This window comes from Leptopilina boulardi, unplaced genomic scaffold, assembly GCF_019393585.1.
Source record: "Leptopilina boulardi isolate dan_hultmark-lab unplaced genomic scaffold, ZJU_Lbou_2.1 LbouV2_302, whole genome shotgun sequence".
In the NCBI taxonomy this organism is placed as follows: domain Eukaryota; kingdom Metazoa; phylum Arthropoda; class Insecta; order Hymenoptera; family Figitidae; genus Leptopilina; species Leptopilina boulardi.
In genome coordinates this window covers 1038464-1060351 of record NW_026137866.1, presented here as the reverse complement: position 1 = coordinate 1060351, position 21888 = coordinate 1038464, and the positions used below count along the sequence as shown (strand labels likewise).

Here is a 21888-nt window from a genome sequence, read left to right as displayed (position 1 = left end):
CCAGCGGATGCTGAGCTACACTCACTAAAACTGGGAAAAAAATTTCGAAAAAAAAAATTTGCCAGATAATGACTCGGGAATAATGCCAAAAAATTGAGCAAAAAGTCTCGAACAAAAAATGTATGGCGCACTTTTTGATTGGTCCAGCGGATGCTGAGCTACACTCACTAAAACTGGGAAAAAAATTTCGAAAAAAAAAATTTGCCAGATAATGACTCGGGAATAATGCCAAAAAATTGAGCAAAAAGTCTCGAACAAAAAATGTATGGCGCACTTTTTGATTGGTCCAGCGGATGCTGAGCTACACTCACTAAAACTGGAAAAAAAATTTCGAAAAAAAAAATTTGCCAGATAATGACTCGGGGATAATGCCAAAAAATTGAGCAAAAAGTCTCGAACAAAAAATGTATGGCGCACTTTTTGATTGGTCCAGCGGATGCTGAGCTACACTCACTAAAACTGGGAAAAAAATTTCGAAAAAAAAAATTTGCTAGATAATGACTCGGGAATAATGCCAAAAAATTTAGCAAAAAGTCTCGAACAAAAAATGTATGGCGCACTTTTTGATTGGTCCAGCGGATGCTGAGCTACACTCACTAAAACTGGGAAAAAAATTTCGAAAAAAAAAATTTGACAGATAATGACTCGGGAATAATGCCAAAAAATTGAGCAAAAAGTCTCGAACAAAAAATGTATGGCGCACTTTTTGATTGGTCCAGCGGATGCTGAGCTACACTCACTAAAACTGGGAAAAAAATTTCGAAAAAAAAAATTTGACAGATAATGACTCGGGAATAATGCCAGAAAATTGAGCAAAAAGTCTCGAACAAAAAATGTATGGCGCACTTTTTGATTGGTCCAGCGGATGCTGAGCTACACTCACTAAAACTGGGAAAAAAATTTCGAAAAAAAAAATTTGCCAGATAATGACTCGGGAATAATGCCAAAAAATTGAGCAAAAAGTCTCGAACAAAAAATGTATGGCGCACTTTTTGATTGGTCCAGCGGATGCTGAGCTATACTAAAAAATAAATTCGGAAAATTTTCGAAAAATTAAATTTGCGTTATAATCGTTCCGGAATACCGCCAATAAAATAGGGAAAAAGTTTCGAACAAAAAATGTATGGCGCACTTTTTGATTGGTCCAGCGGATGCTGAGCTGTAGTAGAAAACAAATTCGGAAAAAATTCAAAAAATTAAATTTTCTAGATATTCTTATCGGAATGTAACCAAATTATTTTGAAAAATGTTCTGAACAATAAATGTATGGCGCTCTTTTTAATTGGTCCAGAGGATGCTGAGCTAGGTCATAGTGAAATTGGTTATTTTTTGAAGAATTTTCTTTTTTCGATTATTTGCTAAGTTTTAGTGGCTACTTTGAATTAATGATAATAATAATACTATTATTACCTGAAAACGGGTTATTTTTTTTTTGTATTATTAATTCCCCAATAAACTGAATTATTTTTTTTGGAATTAATTTAAATATAAAATTGAGTTAGTTGGCAATTTTTGCGAAATTGAAAAAAATGGTGATTAAATTTTATTCTTGCATATGACTAACAATTTTTATGATAAAGCAATGGAGTTGAATTATTGGAAAGAGTGAAAAATTTTTTGCAGCTGTTATCGATGAGGCATAGTAATTAGTAAAAAAAAAAAAGAAAAAAAAATGATTTTGATTTCGGTGATTGGATAGGTGGCGGGGTGGCACCAGCCAAGCCGCTTCGAAGCTACCAGAGTGGCTCCTCTCGGTTCTCGAGAGACAGCTCGGTATCTCTCTATAGTATACCAGGTTAGTAAAAAGACTCGAAGCAAAAAAAAAGAAGGTGAAAATTCTCTCAAATAACAATTTTTTTCTCTTTTTCTTCTATATTTAAAACAATTTATTTTTATTTATTAATAATAAACGAGATAAAAAATAAATTTTTTATTTATGCAATAAATAAAAATATTGACACCAAAAAAAAATTGGATGAAGGAAGTTGGGGCTGTATTTTTTCACACCACACTAGAAACAAGTCTTTAAGAATTTAAAAAAATAAAGACAATTTAAGGTGGCACAATACTGACTCGACAATTATGGATTAAGTAATGAGAAAATTTCTGTGTTCTTGTCCTTTCCTATTATGGTTTAAGTAATTCTTTAGTTCTCGCGCTCTTGAGAAATATATTTATCGTTTGATTGACCATTTTTGAGTATACGTATATCAAAAATAGTATAAAAAATTTATAAGTAAAATGCATGCTATTTGAATATAGTTTTTGAATTATTATTATTATTGATAAAATACCTGTATAATATTTTTTGTAGAATTGTTGAGTTGGATTGGGTAGAATTTCATATATCATTTAGATAATTTGTCAAATCATTTTCAACATAATTTCTTATCAAATTTCATAAATACATTTATATTTAAGATTTCTAAATATCAAAATTGCGTCAATAAAATTGTGCAATTTTTTTTTATATATTTTGACATTGATGTTTTATGCATTGTCATTAAATAATAAATATCAATGATTCTGCAGATCGAATTCATGGCGAAGGTGGTTACATGAGTAGTCCAGAGAGAGGAAGTGGATCTGGACCAGGAAGATATCCACCAGTACCGTACAGTGGTGCCAGTAGCTATGAGGATCCGTATTATTCGCAGTATTCCGGAACGGTGACACCTGTCATTGATGAGGAGGCTAGGTAATTATTTTTTTTATCATTCATTATTTGTCTTTTTTTTAATGCATTTATTTTTTTTTTCCTTTCATTTTGAATAACAAATTAATATTAAAATTTTCATTATTTCCTATGAGTTAATAATAATATTAGAGTAATTATTTTTGACCACTCACGAATTACAAATTTCTTACTATTATTACCCAAGAAGAATTTAAATTTAAAGGTCAATTTATAATTTTTGTATTTCATCATAAATCTTTTTTTATTAATATAAAAGTGCTTAATTAAATAAAAATTTCGATTGTTAATTAATAGAGAATAAATATATATATAAGAATATTATCAATCACTTTTTGAAAATGTATTTTTTGAATGAATGATTCATATGTATATTTTTCATCATATCATTATCATATATCATAATGTATCAAATTAGCAGAAAATATTTCATGGGTAAAATTTCTTGTGTGCCAAGAATTTTATAGACAATTTTTTTTTTTTTTTTTATTGAGGAAAAATAGGAAAATTCCATTCTTAATTTCTTGGATGTATGTGTGTCTTGTTATGAATGATGCAGTGATACGGAACTATTGGAGGAATCATACAGTCTTTACGGTGTGAAACCGTCAGGTCGCCCACCATCTGGACCCCTCGCTCGTTCCCCATTTCCTCCAGGAGCACCCACTATACCCCCTGTTGGACCCCGGGACGATGTCACTCGGTATCATTTTCATTATAAAAAAAAAAATTACAAAATCTGTGCCTGCATCAACGTCTGCTTTTAGATTTATTTAAAAAAAAGAAATTATTCTTCGGTGAAAATTGATTTTAAAAAAAATTTAATTTGAAAAATATTTTTTATTTTCAAAATTGCATGTTTTAGTGAGATGTAGTTTTATTTTTAAATTATAATTATGTAATTCAAATTTTATTGAGTGATATAATTTTTTAATTAAAAAAAAAAAATAAAATTAGAAATACGAAGATTGGTGCAAAAAAAATGTAGGCATAGATTAAAGACATTTTCGGTCAACACTGAATTAAAATAATTATTAAATTTTATAAAATTTGGTACTTCATTTCTTTCAGTGTTTAGGCTCGTTTCGCGGTCTTCATTTATATATTTACATAGTAGAGGAGAATGTGAAATTGTAGCATGCGAAATTTTCATTACACGCATCATTAATTATTTGCATTAGTGAAATAATTAAAATTAAAAATGATTTCAGTTTTATAGATTTTTTTTTATATATTTTTTTAATATAACAATAATCGTGTAATTACATCATTCATTTAACAATAATAATTATTCTAAATTAGCAATTTTCTGCAAATTAAATATTTTTCCTATATAAAAATATAAAAAAAAGGTAAAAAATTATTATTAAAAAATAATTAATTTAATCAATGACTAATTGTTTTAGAGTAACAATTTTTAACTCTATTATTTAATTAACAGAAAATTATACTAGAAAACATTGCATCCATTTAGTTCACATTCATTATTAAACATTTGTTTGCATAATATGTTAAAAATAGAGTAGTTAATTTTAATTAGTTGCCTGATAAAAATTTTAGAATAAATCTTAGATAAATTTTGTTTTTTTATATAAAACATTTTTTTAAAGTAAAATGAAATTTTTTTTTCATTAAATGAAATTATAATTTCTCGCTATGAAATTAATATGAATTATTAACAGTGCATGTAAAAAACAAAACTAAAGACCATACTTTCACTTATTGATTTAATGAGTGGAGAAATGTGTGGGCTATAGTTGATTATTGATATATATATATATAGTTCTATTAATACTCTTTTGGAATTGAAAATTTCCAATATAATTTACATACAATTCAAAAAATATAATTTCTAATATCGATTTTTATTGCATTACAAGAATGATTAGTTTACATTTTTAATCTAATGAGAAAAATAGAATATTAATTAAAGGTCAATTTAATTTCACTCACTCTGACTTGCAACTGGTATTAAATTAAAAAAAAAATAATTATTAATCGATATTATATAAAGGTCGTTCACTAAATATAGGAACATGCTTCTAAATTACAATTAAACGGTTGATAATTAATTAAGTAATTATATATTATCGTGAAGTAGATCTAATTCTTTCAAATATAATAATAATAATAATAATAATATATTTAAGGAAATGTAAAACCGGTCAAAATCGATAAAATAGTATTAGAATTTTCAAAAATAAAATTATTTAATATAATGATTTTTGTTACAAGTGTTTTAATTAAAATTATTTTAATAGGTTGAGGGTGGAGAACATGGAACGACAGCTTGCTAATTTAACTGGGATTGTGCAAAAGGCTTTAATACATCCTCAACATACCAGTCCATCTCCGAGGGATTATTTGCAAATTCCCGCTGGACGTGAACCATACACGAGAACACAAGGTATACAAATATTTATTCTTTACAACATTGTAAATTATGACAACTTCAATCAGAAATTTCAGTTCACTGGAAAATTTATTTAAGATATTTTTTATTTTTTATTATTTATTTTAATTTTAATTATTAAATTTGAAAATTATTTTTTTTTAAAGATTCTCTTTTTTTTATTGATTAGAGAATTTTGATAAAAAAAAATTATTATTTTTTTTATTATTTAATAAAATTTTGATCCCTTTATTTATTATAAATTTTGTGGAATTTTCACATTAATGTGAATATTACATAATTATTTTATTAGTGATCTACTATGCTCGCTAGTCTGAATAACTTTAATACTAAAGTTGATTGAAGTCAAATTAGAAGGAATGAAGATAATTAAACCGACATCGTACACATGATTAATTTTGATCTTGTTAGTGGCTCATGAAAGTATGAAATTATTGAATATGACGAAAATAAATGAATAATTAAATTTTAATCTATATAATAATTAGTAAATAATTTAATATTTTCAAAATTATTTATAATTAGATTTGAAATTATAAAGAAAATTTAAAATTTAATTAAACATTTAATTAAAGAAATATTTTTAATATTAGAGGAATCATTTTATCATTCTACTTTTGTCTCTAACTCATTTAAGAGGATTTTCTTCTAAATTTTCAAAAGAAGAAAATTTCTCATTTTTTTTTTTTTTTTTGGAAAATAATATAAAAAGACTTTCAATTTCAGAAATTTTTTTTTTGTGTACATGAGTTGTTAGTTTAGTAAATATTTTAAGTAACAAATGTTTAGTGTAAGTATATTTCTACCAGGAAAAACCCACTATTTCCATATAAATGTAAACTAAAACTGTAAACTAAATCTCAATCGAACTAATGACACGTTATTTATGTAAAATGTTAATTGTATATATAAGAAACTGTCACTGAATTCGGATATACCATAATTGTTGGGGAAAATAATGAAAAAATTTTTCTGCAGCGAAATAATAATGCTTTTATTTCAGTAGCCACACATAGAATTATAGAAAAAAGGAAAATTTTTTTTTTTTATATATTTATAAAGTCACGAAAGAGTGGATATAAAAATTTATTGCATAATTTTCAATTAACATTTTTGATATTGCGTTAGTTTTGTTTTCACTTTTATGAATTCGCACCATTCAGTCAAAAGATTGCAAATCTTTGAAAATCTAGGATAATTAGAAAGAAAAACCAGTATATTCCACTTTCTTCCTTATATATATTTATACAATTTGAAAACAAAAATCGTGTTCTGAATTTTAAATGTGTTATGTAAAAGTGATACAATTTTTTTTTTTAACATGGCTTTAATTTATTTGAAATATTTTTTTAATTAATTAGTAATAATAAATTTTGTATTAAAAAAAAAAAAGAAAATGCTTATAATAATCGCCAACGCTTTAAGCGCATGCAATAGTGAAAGTGAATTTATTATTTTGCACAATGAACTGTTCAACAATGATGACAAGTTTAATAATATGTAAATTTTAACTGATTTTCTTTATTTAAATTAATTTGTTGAGGATGCTTATTATAGAGGTTTACTGAAAAAAATTAAAACAAAAAATTCTTCTTTAATTTATTTTTATTTTAGCTTAGTTTAAAAATATTTTGCAAATTTGTTTTCTCATATAAATAAAGAATATTGTGGAAAAAAATGTTTTTGTATTTTTAGAAATATTTTATAATTTTTAAATTATGGATTTTTAATTTAATTTTTAAAAATTTGCAAAATGTAAATCATTTTCGAACAGTTTTAATTTAGCTTTGGCAATGTACAAATGCTTCTTATTAATGTAATTTTTTTCGTAGATAAAAAAAAAAAATTGTAATCCATGAGTGGTTTTTAGAAAGAATTTTGAAATACTTTTTTATTTTATTCTTTTGCAAAACAAAAATTGTTATAACTATGTCTGGCTACTGATGCAAAAAAAAGAGAGATAATTTCCTTTTTTAAAAACAAAAAAAAAAAACTGCTGTAAAACTGCTTTGTAATTCCGACTAATGCACACCAGGCGCAGGGGACGAGTTCGACAAACAATCTAGTTCCAGCTCTGCCTCACTGCCAGGTGTGTCTTTAAATCTCTATCTCTATTTTCCTCCGATTACAGTGTCACTCTATCGTTGTTACCTCAGTGTCAGTATTTCGCCACCTTGCAAATAAGTGTCTCACCTATACCGTTACAGATGACTCTTACTTAAGGACTGACGCTAAGCCACCAAAATTAGGGAAAGGTGCGCTTTTTTTTCATGAAAAAATAAGTACCATTGTTTTTTTTTTCTTTTTTTATTATATATAATTCTTGTCTCTGCATCACTCGCTATTTTTGCAATATTCGCTTGATTTATATATGCAATTTTCAATAATTCGTGTATGTCAAAATTTAAATATTTTATACTTGTGTATGTCATTAGTTTGAAAATTCTGTGAACGAAATTTTTTTATTACTAATTAGTAAATTTAATTAATCACATCAATAATTAATTAAATTACTAATTAGATAATTATTTAATTAAATGATTGTATAATTAATTAGTTAAATAACTAATTGGATAATTAATTAATAAAATTAGCAAAACTAAAAAATGAATTAAATTAGTCAATTAGTCAAATTCGTTTTTTAGAATTTCAACAATTACTGCACAATTATTAGTTCGTTTATCTATTTTTATTGCTTGTTTCGTTATATTTAGTCTCATTCGTAGATTATATTTATTTGTATTTAAATGTTTTTTTCATGTAAATAATAAATTTTTGTATTATTTAAATAATATATTTTTATTGTTTAAATAATACTTTTTTATTATTTAGATAATATATTTTGATGTTTAAATGTTGTGTTTTCTGTAGATTATAATTTACTATGTTTCTGTGTCATATATTTATATTTAAAAAAGGGATTGAATCAATGTGGTTTAAAGAAATTGAAAGTTAAAAAGTTTATTAAGATATAACAATTTAAAATTTATTTTCATTCTTATTTTAATCATTCCGTAGATAGAAATATTATTTATTCCAATTTTTATTTTAATCACTTTTGACGATTGAAGTTAAAATTCGAATAGTTTTCAATTTAAAGAAAAGAAAAAAAACTTTCTGCTGATTAATAATTATATCAAAAAGTTTGTACATTTTTCGGGATTTTTTTCTTTTATTTAAATTGATTCTGTTTTGAATGGTTTACATTTTAGTTTTACATTCTTTCAGCCGAATTTGAAACTTATTTTTTTCATACGATTACAAAACTGATATAAAAATAATAATTTGACAAATAATTTAAAAAAAAAAAATTTTTAATACTTTTATTTATTATTAATAAAAAATAAATTTTTTTTCTAAAAAACCAAAATTATCATTGTTTATAAAGATTTTATGATAAAAAAGTTTGGAACATTTAGGTATAAAAAAACAACGTATTTTAATTTATTAATCTATGTGTATTGTTATTTAATTATATTTTATTAAATATTAATTCACGAAATCGTGAAACAATATCTTACACAGTCAAACTTTAATAATTAAAATTTTTTAATAATTCAAAAATTTTTTTATTCTATCAATTTTTTATTTTAGTAAAAATCATTATAAAAAAGAAATTTTGTTTTCTGTAGTGATTCGAATTATTGAAGTTTGACTGTTGGTACTTTTATGTCATTATATTATAACTATTATATTTATAATTATATATATTATTAATCTATTATTATATTACTAATTTGTTATTGTATTATTAATTTACTATTGTATTGAACAAATTATTTAATAATCTACGTAATTTGTTAATTGCGTGCATTTTTAATAATTACATAAAAAAAAATTTTATTCTTTTTTTCCAAAGCATGTTAATGTTTGTGCTTTATGTTTCTTAATTTTTTTTTCAAGATCACATGTAAAAATTGATTTTTTGAAAAATATTTCTTTCAGACAAGTCGGTGTCGTTCGAGAAGTCCGTGTCCTTCAGCGACGAGCCACCAGATATGAATTCTCCAAAGCAGCATTCACCTCAACATGCAGGTACATTATAAATGTTTTTAGTATCTCAAAGTTCATACAGAGATTGAAGCTATAATTATTTATGAAAATTTATGGAAATTTCGTGAAATTGACCATAAATAATAAAACTGCTATCGATCCTTTAACCACATAGATTGTGAAAATTCTTCCTCTTATAGTATATGTATAAAGAGAGAGAGATTATAAACATTCTTCCTTATATGGATATTAGAGATTCTTCCTTAAAATATAAGTTATAACCATAATAATTAATATATTCAATTATATGGACGCAATATTATATAATGTTAAGAAATTATAATTTATATTTTATTTATTTATTTTTTAATATAAATATTAATTTAAATTACGTATAGATAATTAATATGAAAATTGGATTAGAAAAAGTTGACTGAAAAATAAAATTCTATTATATAAATAAACTTCAATCTCTGCTTTAATGATAAAAATATAAATGAACAATTTAAAAATCTTATTGAACAATTGTGCAATGCTACAAAGCGGATACAAAGCCTACGAAACCGGCTATCAAATCTTCAACATTACCGAGAATGTCTTCGCAAGGTAAAATGTATTTCTCTCGAGTATGTTATTCATTTTTTTTTTATTATTTACTTCACATTTATAAAATTTTATTTCACTATATGTATTACTATTATTATTTTAGACAAATAGAATTGGAATAAAATTTAGAGAAACTAAGATTAATTGTATGCAGTAGTGTAAATGAAAATTGGATCAAAAAATAATGCTATTAACTAAAAATAATTTTAAAAAAAATAGAAAACACAAAAAACATGGTAGAAAAAGTGTATAAAATAAAAATAGTGCAGTAGTTTTGTGAGCAGAAAATAAAAATGTAAATTGTTGGTAGCTAATAGTATAAAATGTTGTATTTGAAGAATTTTTAGAAAGCTTTACGTTTGGAAAATATAAAAAATTATTAGTAAAATTAATTTTACTGAATTATTTTTCAGAGAGAGAACGAGAAAGGCACAAACCTACACCACCACCGAAACCAGTTGCACTAACGACAGGACAATATGTCTATGGAGATTTAACCCTGGCACCGGAAATGTACAATCAACTTAGAGTTTTACAAAAGAAGGCAAAAGATCTCAATCAAGAAAAAAGAAATTTACGACGTATGGCTCAAGCTCAATCGCACACTGTTCGAGAAAGTATTAGAGATGCCTACATTACGATTAGGTATTAATTCATTTATTTCTTCATTATCATAACTTGAATTTAATACTTATTTTTTATACATTTTTTACGTTTTTTCAAAATTTGTAATTTAAATTCTTGTAGACAAAAAAAACATTTACATTTTTAATGTATTTTCTTATTTTTAGAGCAATGTTAATGTCCTTGGGAGAAAATGCATTGACAGCTGGTGATACAGAAAAGCTGCGATTAAGTCGAGAAGAGGATCTCTATAAACAAGAAATGCTGTGGTTAGAAAAAGATCTCACGTAAGTATTTTGAATTGATTTTTTAAAAAATTCTTATATTATTTGATATTATTCGTATTTTATTTATAAATTCACACACTTGGAAATTGCAGGAAAAGCTGCTAAAAATTCAAATTCCTCTTGAGGATGGATTAAAAAAATCAAAATTTTTTTTTACATCAATATTGATGAAATTCTTTCTAAAACCTAATTAATTAATTTTACAGCGGCCTTGAAAGTACCGTGGAAGAACTTCGAGGCAACGTCATCAATAGAAAAACTCGAGTTAACATGTCGGATGTTGAAAATATGGCATTGATTCTCAATAAAGCGAGGTATGAATTCTTTTTTTTGAAATAACGACTAAAAAATTTAATTATATAAGCTAATTAATTATTATTCAAATTCTTTTCAATCATCTTTTATAGTTAAATGCAACGAAAAAGGGTAAATGTTCAAAATTAAATTAATAAATTTTTTATCTGCAGTAGGAGAATTTGTTTTCAAATATATGTATTTTTTTTATTATAATTTTTATCAGAATTTAATAATTATAGTTTGTTTTAATCAAATTTCGGATATAATATCAAAAAAAAGAAAATCAGAAAGAAAATTAATAAAAATTTATGTTTATTGATTAATTAATAATTTTGTATTATTCACAGCAAAACGGTTGCTGATCTCAAAGTGAGATTCCCGAGTCTTCAGGAAGGTATGAAGGGTCTTCTGAGTTCTGAAATGGAAAAAGTCATGCGAGAAGAAAAATTCCTTAAGGAGGAGCCTGACCGATTAGAATCAGTATTAAAACGTTGCAAAAAGTTGACTGGTACTCTCGTCACTCTCAAACGGTACTTGATCAAAAAAATAAATAATTTACTATAAATTTATTTTATGCTTTAATAATAGTTTTATCATTTTAATAATTCTGCTTTATTATATTTTTGTAGGGAAAATTTTTTTTTCTCTTTTCCATTATGAAATGAAATAATTCTTTTTTTTCCCCCAACAGCTTAGCATCGGTGCAAGAGCAGCGATTACCAAATGCAGGAAGTGTTGACGTAGAGGAGACGCCACCAATAACACCAACATCGACGCAGCACTCTAAGGTAATTAAGCGAACTGCCTGATATCGTGTAATCCTTCAGTTTTTTCCTCCAAAAAAAAAAAAACAGTTTTGTTCTTTTTTTTATTTAATCCTTTGTTCGCAAACTGCCAATGCATGTAATTTGCTTTTTTTTTTGTGAAAATATCTGCTTGGATTATAAAAGTAAAAAAAAATATATAATTTAAGATGATATTGAAAAATAAGGGCAATGTAAAACAGCAGATTTTATTCAATTTTATAAATACAAAATATTTATGGCGATACAAAGTACCTTGAATGAAAGTAAGAGACAAAAAAAAATGTGTGTATGATTTAAATATGTAGAAAAAAAAAACAAAATCTGTGGTATAATTATTATTATTATAACAGCAGGGTAACTTTCAGTACAAAATGTTTAATTACTGAGAATATTTTCTTTCTTTAAATTTTATATAGACGTAAAAATTAATTTTAATGAAAATATTTCTTTTTGAAATGAATTTTCATGATTGGAATAATTTATATATAAAACAAAAATTAATTTTAAAAGCATGCTGATTTTAATGAGTGTGAATTCTTATTTATTTGAGATGACAACAATTTTTGTATTGCGCGACGAAATTAAAATTTTCAATTGTCAAAATGAAATGATTTTTTCGATTTTTAAGTTTTGCTTTTGAAAATTTGTTTCTATATGGCTCACTGCATTTTATTTTTAGATTTTTACATTGCTTTGTTCCAATGTAATTTTTTATTTATTTAATATTTTAAAAATTTTAGTTTTTGGATTTTTAAACAAATGTAAATAAATTTAATATCTTTTATAATAATTCTTTATGGGAATATTTTACTAAAAGTAAATAAAATTAATTTGTATGAAAAAAATTTGTTAACAGATTTTTTATGAAAAAAAAAGAAAATCGATTGAAAAATCTACTTTAAATGCAGTAAGTCAGTTTGAATTTTTGCGCAACTATTTATTTATCACCAATCCAATGCTTTTGACAATAATTGAAACTTATTCTATAGTAAGATAAATAGATCTCTACATTACAATAATTTTATAAAATAATATACCTACTATAATATTTTTAGTTATATATTATACTATAAGATGTGCAGAATTTTAATTAATTTTTTTCCACTCTTTTACGCTTTACCCGCGTAATTTTTTTGTCTTTAAATATCTATATCCGTGCTTGAATGTTTATAGAATTATTTTCTATGTAATTTTTAATTATAAATTAGTTTTTGAGATTATATTTTTATTTTTTGCTTTTAAATTTAATAAATAATAATAATCATCGCGTCAATGTTATGTGATACCTATTCGCCTTTGTTTAGTTTTGATTGTCTGATTTTTTTTTAACATTATATATTATGATTGTTATAATAAATGTGAAATCTAATGTAAACCTTCTTATATATAATAAGTCCAAATAGACGTCGATTTCTTTTTTCCTTGAACCCTTCGAGAGAGAAAAAAAAACACATCTTTGTTTTCAAGGAAAATTTATTTTTTTCAATTATAAAAGGAGAAACAGAGAAAGGAGTAAACGTATTTGGCGTGTTTGTGAGGTTTTTTTTTTAATAGATGTATTAATTGGAAATTAATAATTATTTATGTGTGATTGTTTTAGTTTATTTGTTCTAAATTAAGAGAAAATATGCTTTAAAAAACGGACTTGAATTTTTTTTTCTTTATGCAAAAGTAAGGTCTTGTCTACGAAAATTAATCTTATCTCTGGACTCTGGTAATAATTATATATGCTCAAGTACGTTTTACGTATTTTATGCTTAGGAAGAATAATGTTGCAATTAAGAAAAAAAAACCTAGGAAAATGTCTTCTTTTGACTCCATGAATTATATATATATATATACATATATAATTTTTATATATGTATAAATATGTGTGAAAATTATTTTTGTAAATTTTTTTTGTATCAACGACTTCCTGCTCCATGATACCTCAAAGATAATTTTTTCAATGTTTGCTGTTTCCCGATAGCATAGACCTTTTACATTTTAATTTATGATGTGACAAAACATTTGACTGAATCGATAATTTAATTGAGAATATGGAAATTATATAATAAATTTATTAAGAAATTTTGGTTCTAATTAAATTAGAACTGATTAAGTGCATAACAAAAATCTACTTTATTTATTATTTAAGTAGCATTTAATTATTTCTTATTATTTTATTGATTTAAAAAATTTTTTCGTTTCAATAGCATAATAATTATTTAAATTTATTATTATTATTCAAATAAAAAAATGTATTATAAACTAATTAATAAATTTATGATAATGTAATGTTTTGTCAAATCATTCAATGTTAGCTGTGAATCATTTAAAAAAAAAAAAAAAAAAAAAAAAACCTGTGTTAGTTTTAATGAAAATTCTGAAGCAACAATGATTTTTAATTTTATGGTGGAAAAAACATTGTTGATCGCAGAAACTGTTTCTATTATTTTTTTTTTTGTATATCACTTTAAAAAAAACTGCCGTGAAACAGAAGTAGAATTATAATCGGAACAACAAGCAACTGAATCCAGTGCACAACCTCATTTAGTGAATCTAATATTAATTTTTATAGTATGACTGGATGAAGAGTAGAAACTTCAAGGAGGCCATACAGACCAGTCACGAGTAATTTTTAAATATTATTCATAATATTAATTCATTACTATATTCTATACTATATTTTATATATTATATACTTCTCATTGTTCGATATGTCTTTTTCATAAGTCATTTTCAAAGCTACTTATATACCATATATATACACTAGCACTGAAACTATTCTGCCGAATGTCAATTATTAATTATTATTATATGAAAAACACTATATATAATATTATATATTATCAATTCATTTGTATGGCCTTTTATAGTTGTAAAGCATGTTTAATTTAAGTCTAATAAAAATTTAATTTAATAATTTCAATAAATTTAGGATCGTCGATTTGTAGTTGATACTTTAGTTGATATGTATCTAGACAAAACCACTAATTAAAGAAAAAAATAGATAATTAAAAAAAATCCGTTTAAAAAGTTTTATGTTCAAAAATAATTAAATAAAAAAAAATCGAGTATTTTATAATTTAATCCCAGTAAAAATGTTTCAATTGTTTGTGTGCTATGAAAATTATAAAATCTTTTAAAATAAAAAATTTTAATTTATAATTTTACATTTAAAGTTTAAATTTATGATTTAAAAAAATTTTTAAACAAAAAAATTGTAATTAAATAATCAAAACTCTAAAAAAAATGATAAATTTAAATATAAAATTACAAAATAAACTTGAAGAATTAATTTCAGAATTGAATATTAGAATGTAAATAAAAATTTTGTTCGGCAGAATATTGGAAGATGCTAAAAACAATTAATATTTTATATTTTACACGTGCTATATAGTAATTTCAATATATTTCCATTTTTTAATTCATGCTTGTTCTTAATTTGTAAGAAATCTTCAAAGTTATTTCTCAGTTTCTTGCGACTTCTTCATTCACACTGCTATTTAATAACAACAGATAAAAAAAAAATCTTTCAGTTAGAAATGCATCTCAGTAACAGAAATGTTGTCGAGAATTTAAAAAAAAAATTATTTATTTAAAATTAAATCCCTTTACAAGTATTAAAATTAATTAATTATAACCAATGCACAGATTCATTAGGCAGTATATTTTATTATTTGGAAAAATTCTATAAAAAAAAAAGACAACGAAAAATCTGTTCTTTGAAACAAAGTTTTTTTTTTTTACGAAAAAGCGAGAATTGGCTAAGAAAAATTTTCCGGCAAATAAATAAATAAATTGAAAAATAAAAGACAACATTTTTGCTGACTCAACATTTTTCTTTCTATATACAATGTGCATTAAGGTCATGAAAAAAAATTGCACCTTAAATGAAATTTTAACTAAACCACCTTTTTCTGCTAAGACTCTAAATCGCTATATGGTATTTTTCTCTTTTATATTAAAAATGCTGTTTGGATCACATTTTTTTTTTCAATTCTTTGTTTATATCGATAATCAATTTCGTCAAATCCTGGTTAGCTATAAATCGTTATATCACTTGAATTTACCGTATAATAATTTTTAAGGTTTCGTATTTTTTTTATGTAATATATATTACGTAGTATTTAAGTATATCAAAAATTGTTTCACGGAAAGTGTCAAAAAATTGTACATTTAATAGAAAATTCAATTATTAATATTAATAATTAATTAAATATTAATTTATTATTATTTTATTAATTATCAATTTATTTCTAAATTATTATTTTTAATTGTAAAAATTAGTTATTAATTAGTGGTACATAGTGATAATTAGTTATTAACTTAATTAAGTAATATTAGTTACTGCTAATTAGTTCTTAATTAAATTAAAGATAATAATTGGAATAAATTGTTAATTATAAGCAAGGATAAATTAAATAAATTGTTAATATTGATAATATTATATTGTAAAAATTATATTAAGTATTAATAATTAAAAATTTTGTGATATATATTGGAAAGAGATACGAAACTAAAAATATTACTTTTTTCACAATAAGACATATAAGCTCCAATCCATTTCTTATAGTAAGGTATCCCATTGTCCAAGGTTTACATTGGATTTCCTAAAATAGCTCTAGTTTCATTATGGCAATTGGTATTATTAACAATTATTATTATAGCTCAATTGTGATGCATTATTAAAATAGTGCGTTGATATCTGCAAAAGAAAAAAGAAAACCTTAAAAAGCAAATCCTTTCTTAAAGACGTACAGTCAAATTGGATCTGTTATTTAAATTTTCAGTATACACTTGAACTCGAGTTATTGAGACACATGATACGAATTGGAAGTGTTTCAATAACTGAGGTTCCAGTGTAAATGTATATTTATAAATATACATTTATTCGTTGTTATACAATTATATTTAATATATAATGATATATAATATATAATTATTATATAATAATAATTATACCTTATATTAATATATCTATTTATTTTCAATAATAGGTTCTTTTTTATTGTCCCATTTAAATTCTAATGAATTGCAAATTTTTGGGACTGGAATAAAAAATATTTTTTTAATCTAATACCAAAAATTTATTAGAATTTTAATTAATTTATATTGATAATTATATATTATATTATTTTATATTATTATATATTTTTACTGAAAATTTATATAAAATTGCGTATTCACCTAATTGGCAATGTTCGATGTATCAATATAGATAAATTACTTCTTCATCGTTGAGCGATGAAAAAAGATTTTTTACCGTTTTTGTAAAACAATTTTTATAAAATTAAAAGAATTTGATAAACGGTAATATTTCTTCAAAAAAAAAATTATCACTTTCGCTGAAATTTTGTTCGTAATATATAAATATCATCGCAAATAATAAGAAAAAAAAATATGTAGAGCTATATTGTAAATCTGTTTGGAAGATCATAATCATTTTTTGTAAAATTACATTATTTTCTTTTGTATGATTTCATTTTTCATCAGCTTTCTGTCTTGTTTTTTATCGTATTTATCTCTTATATATAGCATATATCGTATTTTCTCGCTCATCTTCATATATCTTACTACTATAATTTGTTTCGTATCGTCTTTTTATTTTACGCATTTACATTATTTTTTTTTTTACACGCCTATTATTTTTTTTACATGTAATTTTTCATCACTTATTGCCTTACTATAAGGATTGGACCGAAGGTTTTGTCTTTGTCTCTTTATAAATGGTTGATTATTTATTTATTTTTTTTTTCGAGATTTATATTTTTTCCAATTTTCGAATGCCAATTAGAACGTGTATGAAAATCGCATGACGCACGTTTATCACTTTTTTCCGCATGATTTTTTTTTTTTTTTTAAGAAACGAATCATCACTCAAGTGAATAGCAGTGATTTAAAAAAAAAGAAAGAAAAATATTCTTTAGTTTTTATTTTTCATGTCTCAATAAGTGAATTTTTTTTCTTTCAAAATATGTAATAAAAAAAAATGCTATTTACTTGAGATATTAACAAGAACTGACAGAATTTACGACTCTCAAATGACATGTGTTTTTTTTATTTTATTTTTTATTTCTAAATGGAAAAGATTCGTTCCTTAATTGACTATTGTTTTCTAATTTGAATTTTTTGGTTTTTGATTTTTTTAAGTTGACTAATACCGGACAGCAATTGGTGTTCAATGTTAAAGAGCTCCAAATGAGTACTGACTTGTAAAACATGTACAACACACAAAAAAAAAATTTATAACCCGACTGCAGGTAACTATATCTAACACAAAAATTTTATTATTTTTATTATTAATATATTGTTATATTACTTATTAACAAAATATAATCACACCTTGTTTTTCACATATTTGCCTTTCACTCGCATGTTTGTGCAACCTTTTTTTTTTTGGCATGACGTTCAACATTTAGATAGAAATGAAAACGAAATAATTAATAATATATGGTACATCGAAGACAATGTGAATTTAAAAAAAAAGAATTTTTGGAATATTGAAGAAATTTAATTTTGTTGTTTTAAAGAAAAAAAGAAATTAATTTCTGTTAAATATTTGTGAGAATTTCCTCAATATTGTAAAATTAAATAATTTTATTTTATAAAAAAAATTAGATATTCATAACTTCGATTTACCAATTTCGCGTGTACATAATTATGTAATTTTTCTTTATAAAAAAAATTTCGCAGTTTGTTCTTTTTTTATAAAATGGCTCTTTGCCAATTTTATAGAGACAAGTAGCGTACTTTTATGCAGTGGCAAAATATCTTGTAAAATATTCATAATTAAAAAAAAAGAACTGATTCACATGAAAGTTTATTTTTTTAATTCACTCATGTATTACTATTGAAATTAATTATTCACACTACTGGTTTATACAAGTCAACAATGATTATTTTTTTTATATAATTATATACAAAGAGTAAAATGACGATGAATTATTCAAATTAAGTATTTATAAAGGTAGACTTTGTTCCAAGAATTTATTATCTAAAAATTTTTTGATATTTTGCCACTAGAGAATAAATTAAAAAAAGAAATAAAAAAAAAAAAAAAAAAAAAAAAAAATCGTGAGAATATAAATTGAATGTAAAAATAATTAATAATAAAATATTAATTGAACAGACAACTGCCCCAGTGCCAGCGGAACGCACTATTGTGGGGTCAACGAGCATCATTGGGGGAGGGGCCCACGTTACCGACTCATCCACCCCCAATCAGCAGCGTCCGGAGAACGCACTCGACGCTCTGTTAGATGAACTACAAACATTTTCACGACCTGCCTCACAATTAAGTCAGGCCTCAAACAGCAGTCATCATCATCACAATCATCCACCGACCTTAGCCGATTTAGGAAGGTCAGCGAGTCACATTATTCAAACAAACAGTCGTGCTCCAAATATATCCGATATCGGCCGAAAAGGAAGTATCGATTCAACAACAAATTTGCCAATATTAACAACAAATAATAGCAATAGCAACAACAATACTCTACGTAGATTACACTCCTATCCATCCAGTTCTGACACCGATACATCGCCACCAATTGCAAGATTACAAGTATCAAATGATAACAGTAATAATATTACAACACCTCAAAAACCACCTGTGCCCGAGAGAAATGCCGAATTATTACAAATTGCAACAGCAAGACGTGTACCACCACCGCCACCTCCGAGAACAAGTTCACGATCACCATTGGCAAGTCCAACTAGTCCTCAATTACCACCGAGAAATCCAACAACAACGCTGACAACAACAACAATTGTTGGTGGTGGTACTTTACGAAGAACGAGAAATAATGGCAAACCACCAATGGCATTGCCAACAAATACAAATTCCGATGAACAAAATCAACAACAACAACCCGCTAATAATATTGTTTCAACAAGTAATTCAAGTTCATGTGAAAGTGTCAATTCACAGGAGGGTATACAAAATAAAAAAGGACGACACGAACAACTTGAACAACGACATCAGGAACTTTTACGTAGGCAAAAAGTTCTTCAAGAACAATATACACGTTTACAACAATTTCAAAATGCACCGCCAGCACCTTCGGATTTATTAAAAAAAACCGGCTCCGAAAGTAATTTATTGGCTAAAATGGGCCTTGGAATGAGTACAACAACAACAACAAATTCTGGTTCTTTAACAAGTTTACTTGCAACAAAATCGAATTCTGAACCAAATTCCAATAATAGTCAACAGAATAATATTCAAAATGCCAATCAAACGACAACAAACAAAATTTATGAAACTGATATTCTGTGACCGGAAAATTTCAATTTCTTCTTCTTCTACTACTATTTCTTCTTTCTCACTTTTAAGGAAAGAATTTTTGACACTAGAAACAATTTTTCAAAACATGACAATTTATCAGTTTAGAAATTTTCATATTATATCAAAGTGTGATTTTGGAAATAGAGCAGAGATTTTTCAGCTCGGGGGAAAAATTCTAAAAAGAATTTTTTAAATTAAGAAACAAGATTCGAGTAATTCAAAAAAAAAATTCTAAATCTTTCGTGACTAGAAAATTATGTCAGCAGCATTTTTGAATTGTAAAGAAAAACGAATTTAACGATTCAAGATGAAAAAATTTGTTTTCAAAACTGGATTTTCCAAAGGTGAGAAGAATTTTTAAATAAAAAATTAATCTTCAATTTGATTTTGTGAGTCTTTTGTAAAAAGATAAAAATTGAAAACTACCGAGCTGAAAAGTTAAATTTGGAAAGAATTCCAAATAGGAAATTTTTTTACAATCGAGAAGGAACGAAAATTTTTTAACATTTCTCAACCCCAAGAAAAAAACGATTTCTGTGCCCAGAAATATTCTAAAAAAAAAAAATTTTCTAGATAATTTTCAAAGAATAATATACAGTTGCAAAAAAAAAAAAAATTTCCACAAGCGAAATGTGTGTGTCAATATTTCATCACTATCGCCATTCGAATCAACGTTTTACAATATATATATATATAAATAAGAAATATCCTTTTGATAAAACCAATCTTGGTTGTTGTTCCGTTTAAGGCCAAAGTAAATAATAGAAAGAAAAAAAAAAACTTTTTTATCGTGACTTCTTTCAAATTGTAATTTTCAAACATATTTTCAAATGTTTACAATTAGATATAAAAATATATATATATATTGAGATACCGATCTTTTACTAGGGAAAAAAAAAAATGATTTTTAAAACTATAGATAAAGGAGAATATTTTATTCATCCGAATTGGACTATTATAAATAGCAGTATTAATAGTCAGAACATTTTTTGAGTGATCTATAGTCAAAATTTACGACTGATTCTATTAATTATATATATATAGTCGAAATTCACGAGCCAAATTTTCGACCTATCGAAACAATTAATTAATTACTCTTATAATTAATTAATTAACAGTCGAAATTTTTACAAGTGATTTATTAATAGCCAAAAAAAAAAAAATTTTCGACTGAAATAGTAAAAAAAAAAAAAAAGAGAAAAAAATTAATAACGAGTGATCTTATTAATAATTGTGCAAGTTGCGATAAAATTTATTGGAATCTTGTGTGTGGTTATACCTTCTGGGAAATTGCAAATTCAGCTAATTATCAAGTATTGCTATAATATCGATTAAAAAACAAAAAAACAAAAAATAATAATAAAAAAAAAAAAAATGCGTCTAGCGAGAGAAGTGTTGAGCAACATGAGTTTGCGATGAGCTATTTGGCAACAACGCGTATTAAAACTGATATAAATGTGCACGACAAGAATGATTTATATCTATATATATATACATATAAATATATATAGAATTTAGTAAAAAATAAAAAAAAAATCGTGCGTAATAGCGAAGCGAAAGACTTAGAAGTTTCTCAAATTGTACCGTAACTCTGAATAACGAATTTAATTAAATAAAATATTTAACATTGTTTGGTTTTTGACTGTTATAATGTTAACTAAATGTCATCACAAAAGAATCAACATACCAATGATAAAAAAAAAAATTGCTTATTGTACGTTTTTTGTACAAAATTCCAAGACTGCTCTCCAAATAGAAAAATTATACAATGCAAAAAAATACAGAATCTCATTTTTTAGATCCATTCAATTTAAACATTTTTTTTTTTAATTCAATTTTAGTTATTTTTAATTAAATTTGAATTCTCTGTCTAAAAAAAGCAACGATTTGTAGAC

General features: G+C 24.5%; 1 protein-coding gene across 16 annotated transcripts in view; it reads left to right on the top strand.

Moving 5' to 3' along the window:
- LOC127282887 (uncharacterized) overlaps positions 1 to 21623 on the top strand; it is an 85649-nt gene extending 64026 nt beyond the window's left edge. For 4 of the 16 annotated variants that reach the window (XM_051307455.1, XM_051307453.1, XM_051307452.1 and 1 more), the window contains 14 exons: positions 1700 to 1795; positions 2533 to 2698; positions 3255 to 3398; positions 4957 to 5102; positions 7144 to 7197; positions 7316 to 7363; positions 9054 to 9143; positions 9645 to 9707; positions 10121 to 10352; positions 10499 to 10618; positions 10825 to 10932; positions 11263 to 11445; positions 11607 to 11703; positions 18836 to 21623. In XM_051307455.1, coding sequence (XP_051163412.1) covers positions 1700 to 1795; positions 2533 to 2698; positions 3255 to 3398; positions 4957 to 5102; positions 7144 to 7197; positions 7316 to 7363; positions 9054 to 9143; positions 9645 to 9707; positions 10121 to 10352; positions 10499 to 10618; positions 10825 to 10932; positions 11263 to 11445; positions 11607 to 11703; positions 18836 to 19984 — 2696 coding nt within the window. In that variant the 3' untranslated portion in view covers positions 19985 to 21623. Of the gene's footprint in view, positions 1 to 1699; positions 1796 to 2532; positions 2699 to 3254; positions 3399 to 4956; positions 5103 to 7143; positions 7198 to 7315; positions 7364 to 9053; positions 9144 to 9644; positions 9708 to 10120; positions 10353 to 10498; positions 10619 to 10824; positions 10933 to 11262; positions 11446 to 11606; positions 11704 to 14281; positions 14335 to 17856; positions 17967 to 18835 lie in introns of those variants that run through there. The other 12 variants (XM_051307467.1, XM_051307460.1, XM_051307465.1 and 9 more) reach the window with 11 other exon arrangements.
- Positions 21624 to 21888: the final 265 nt, after the last annotated feature.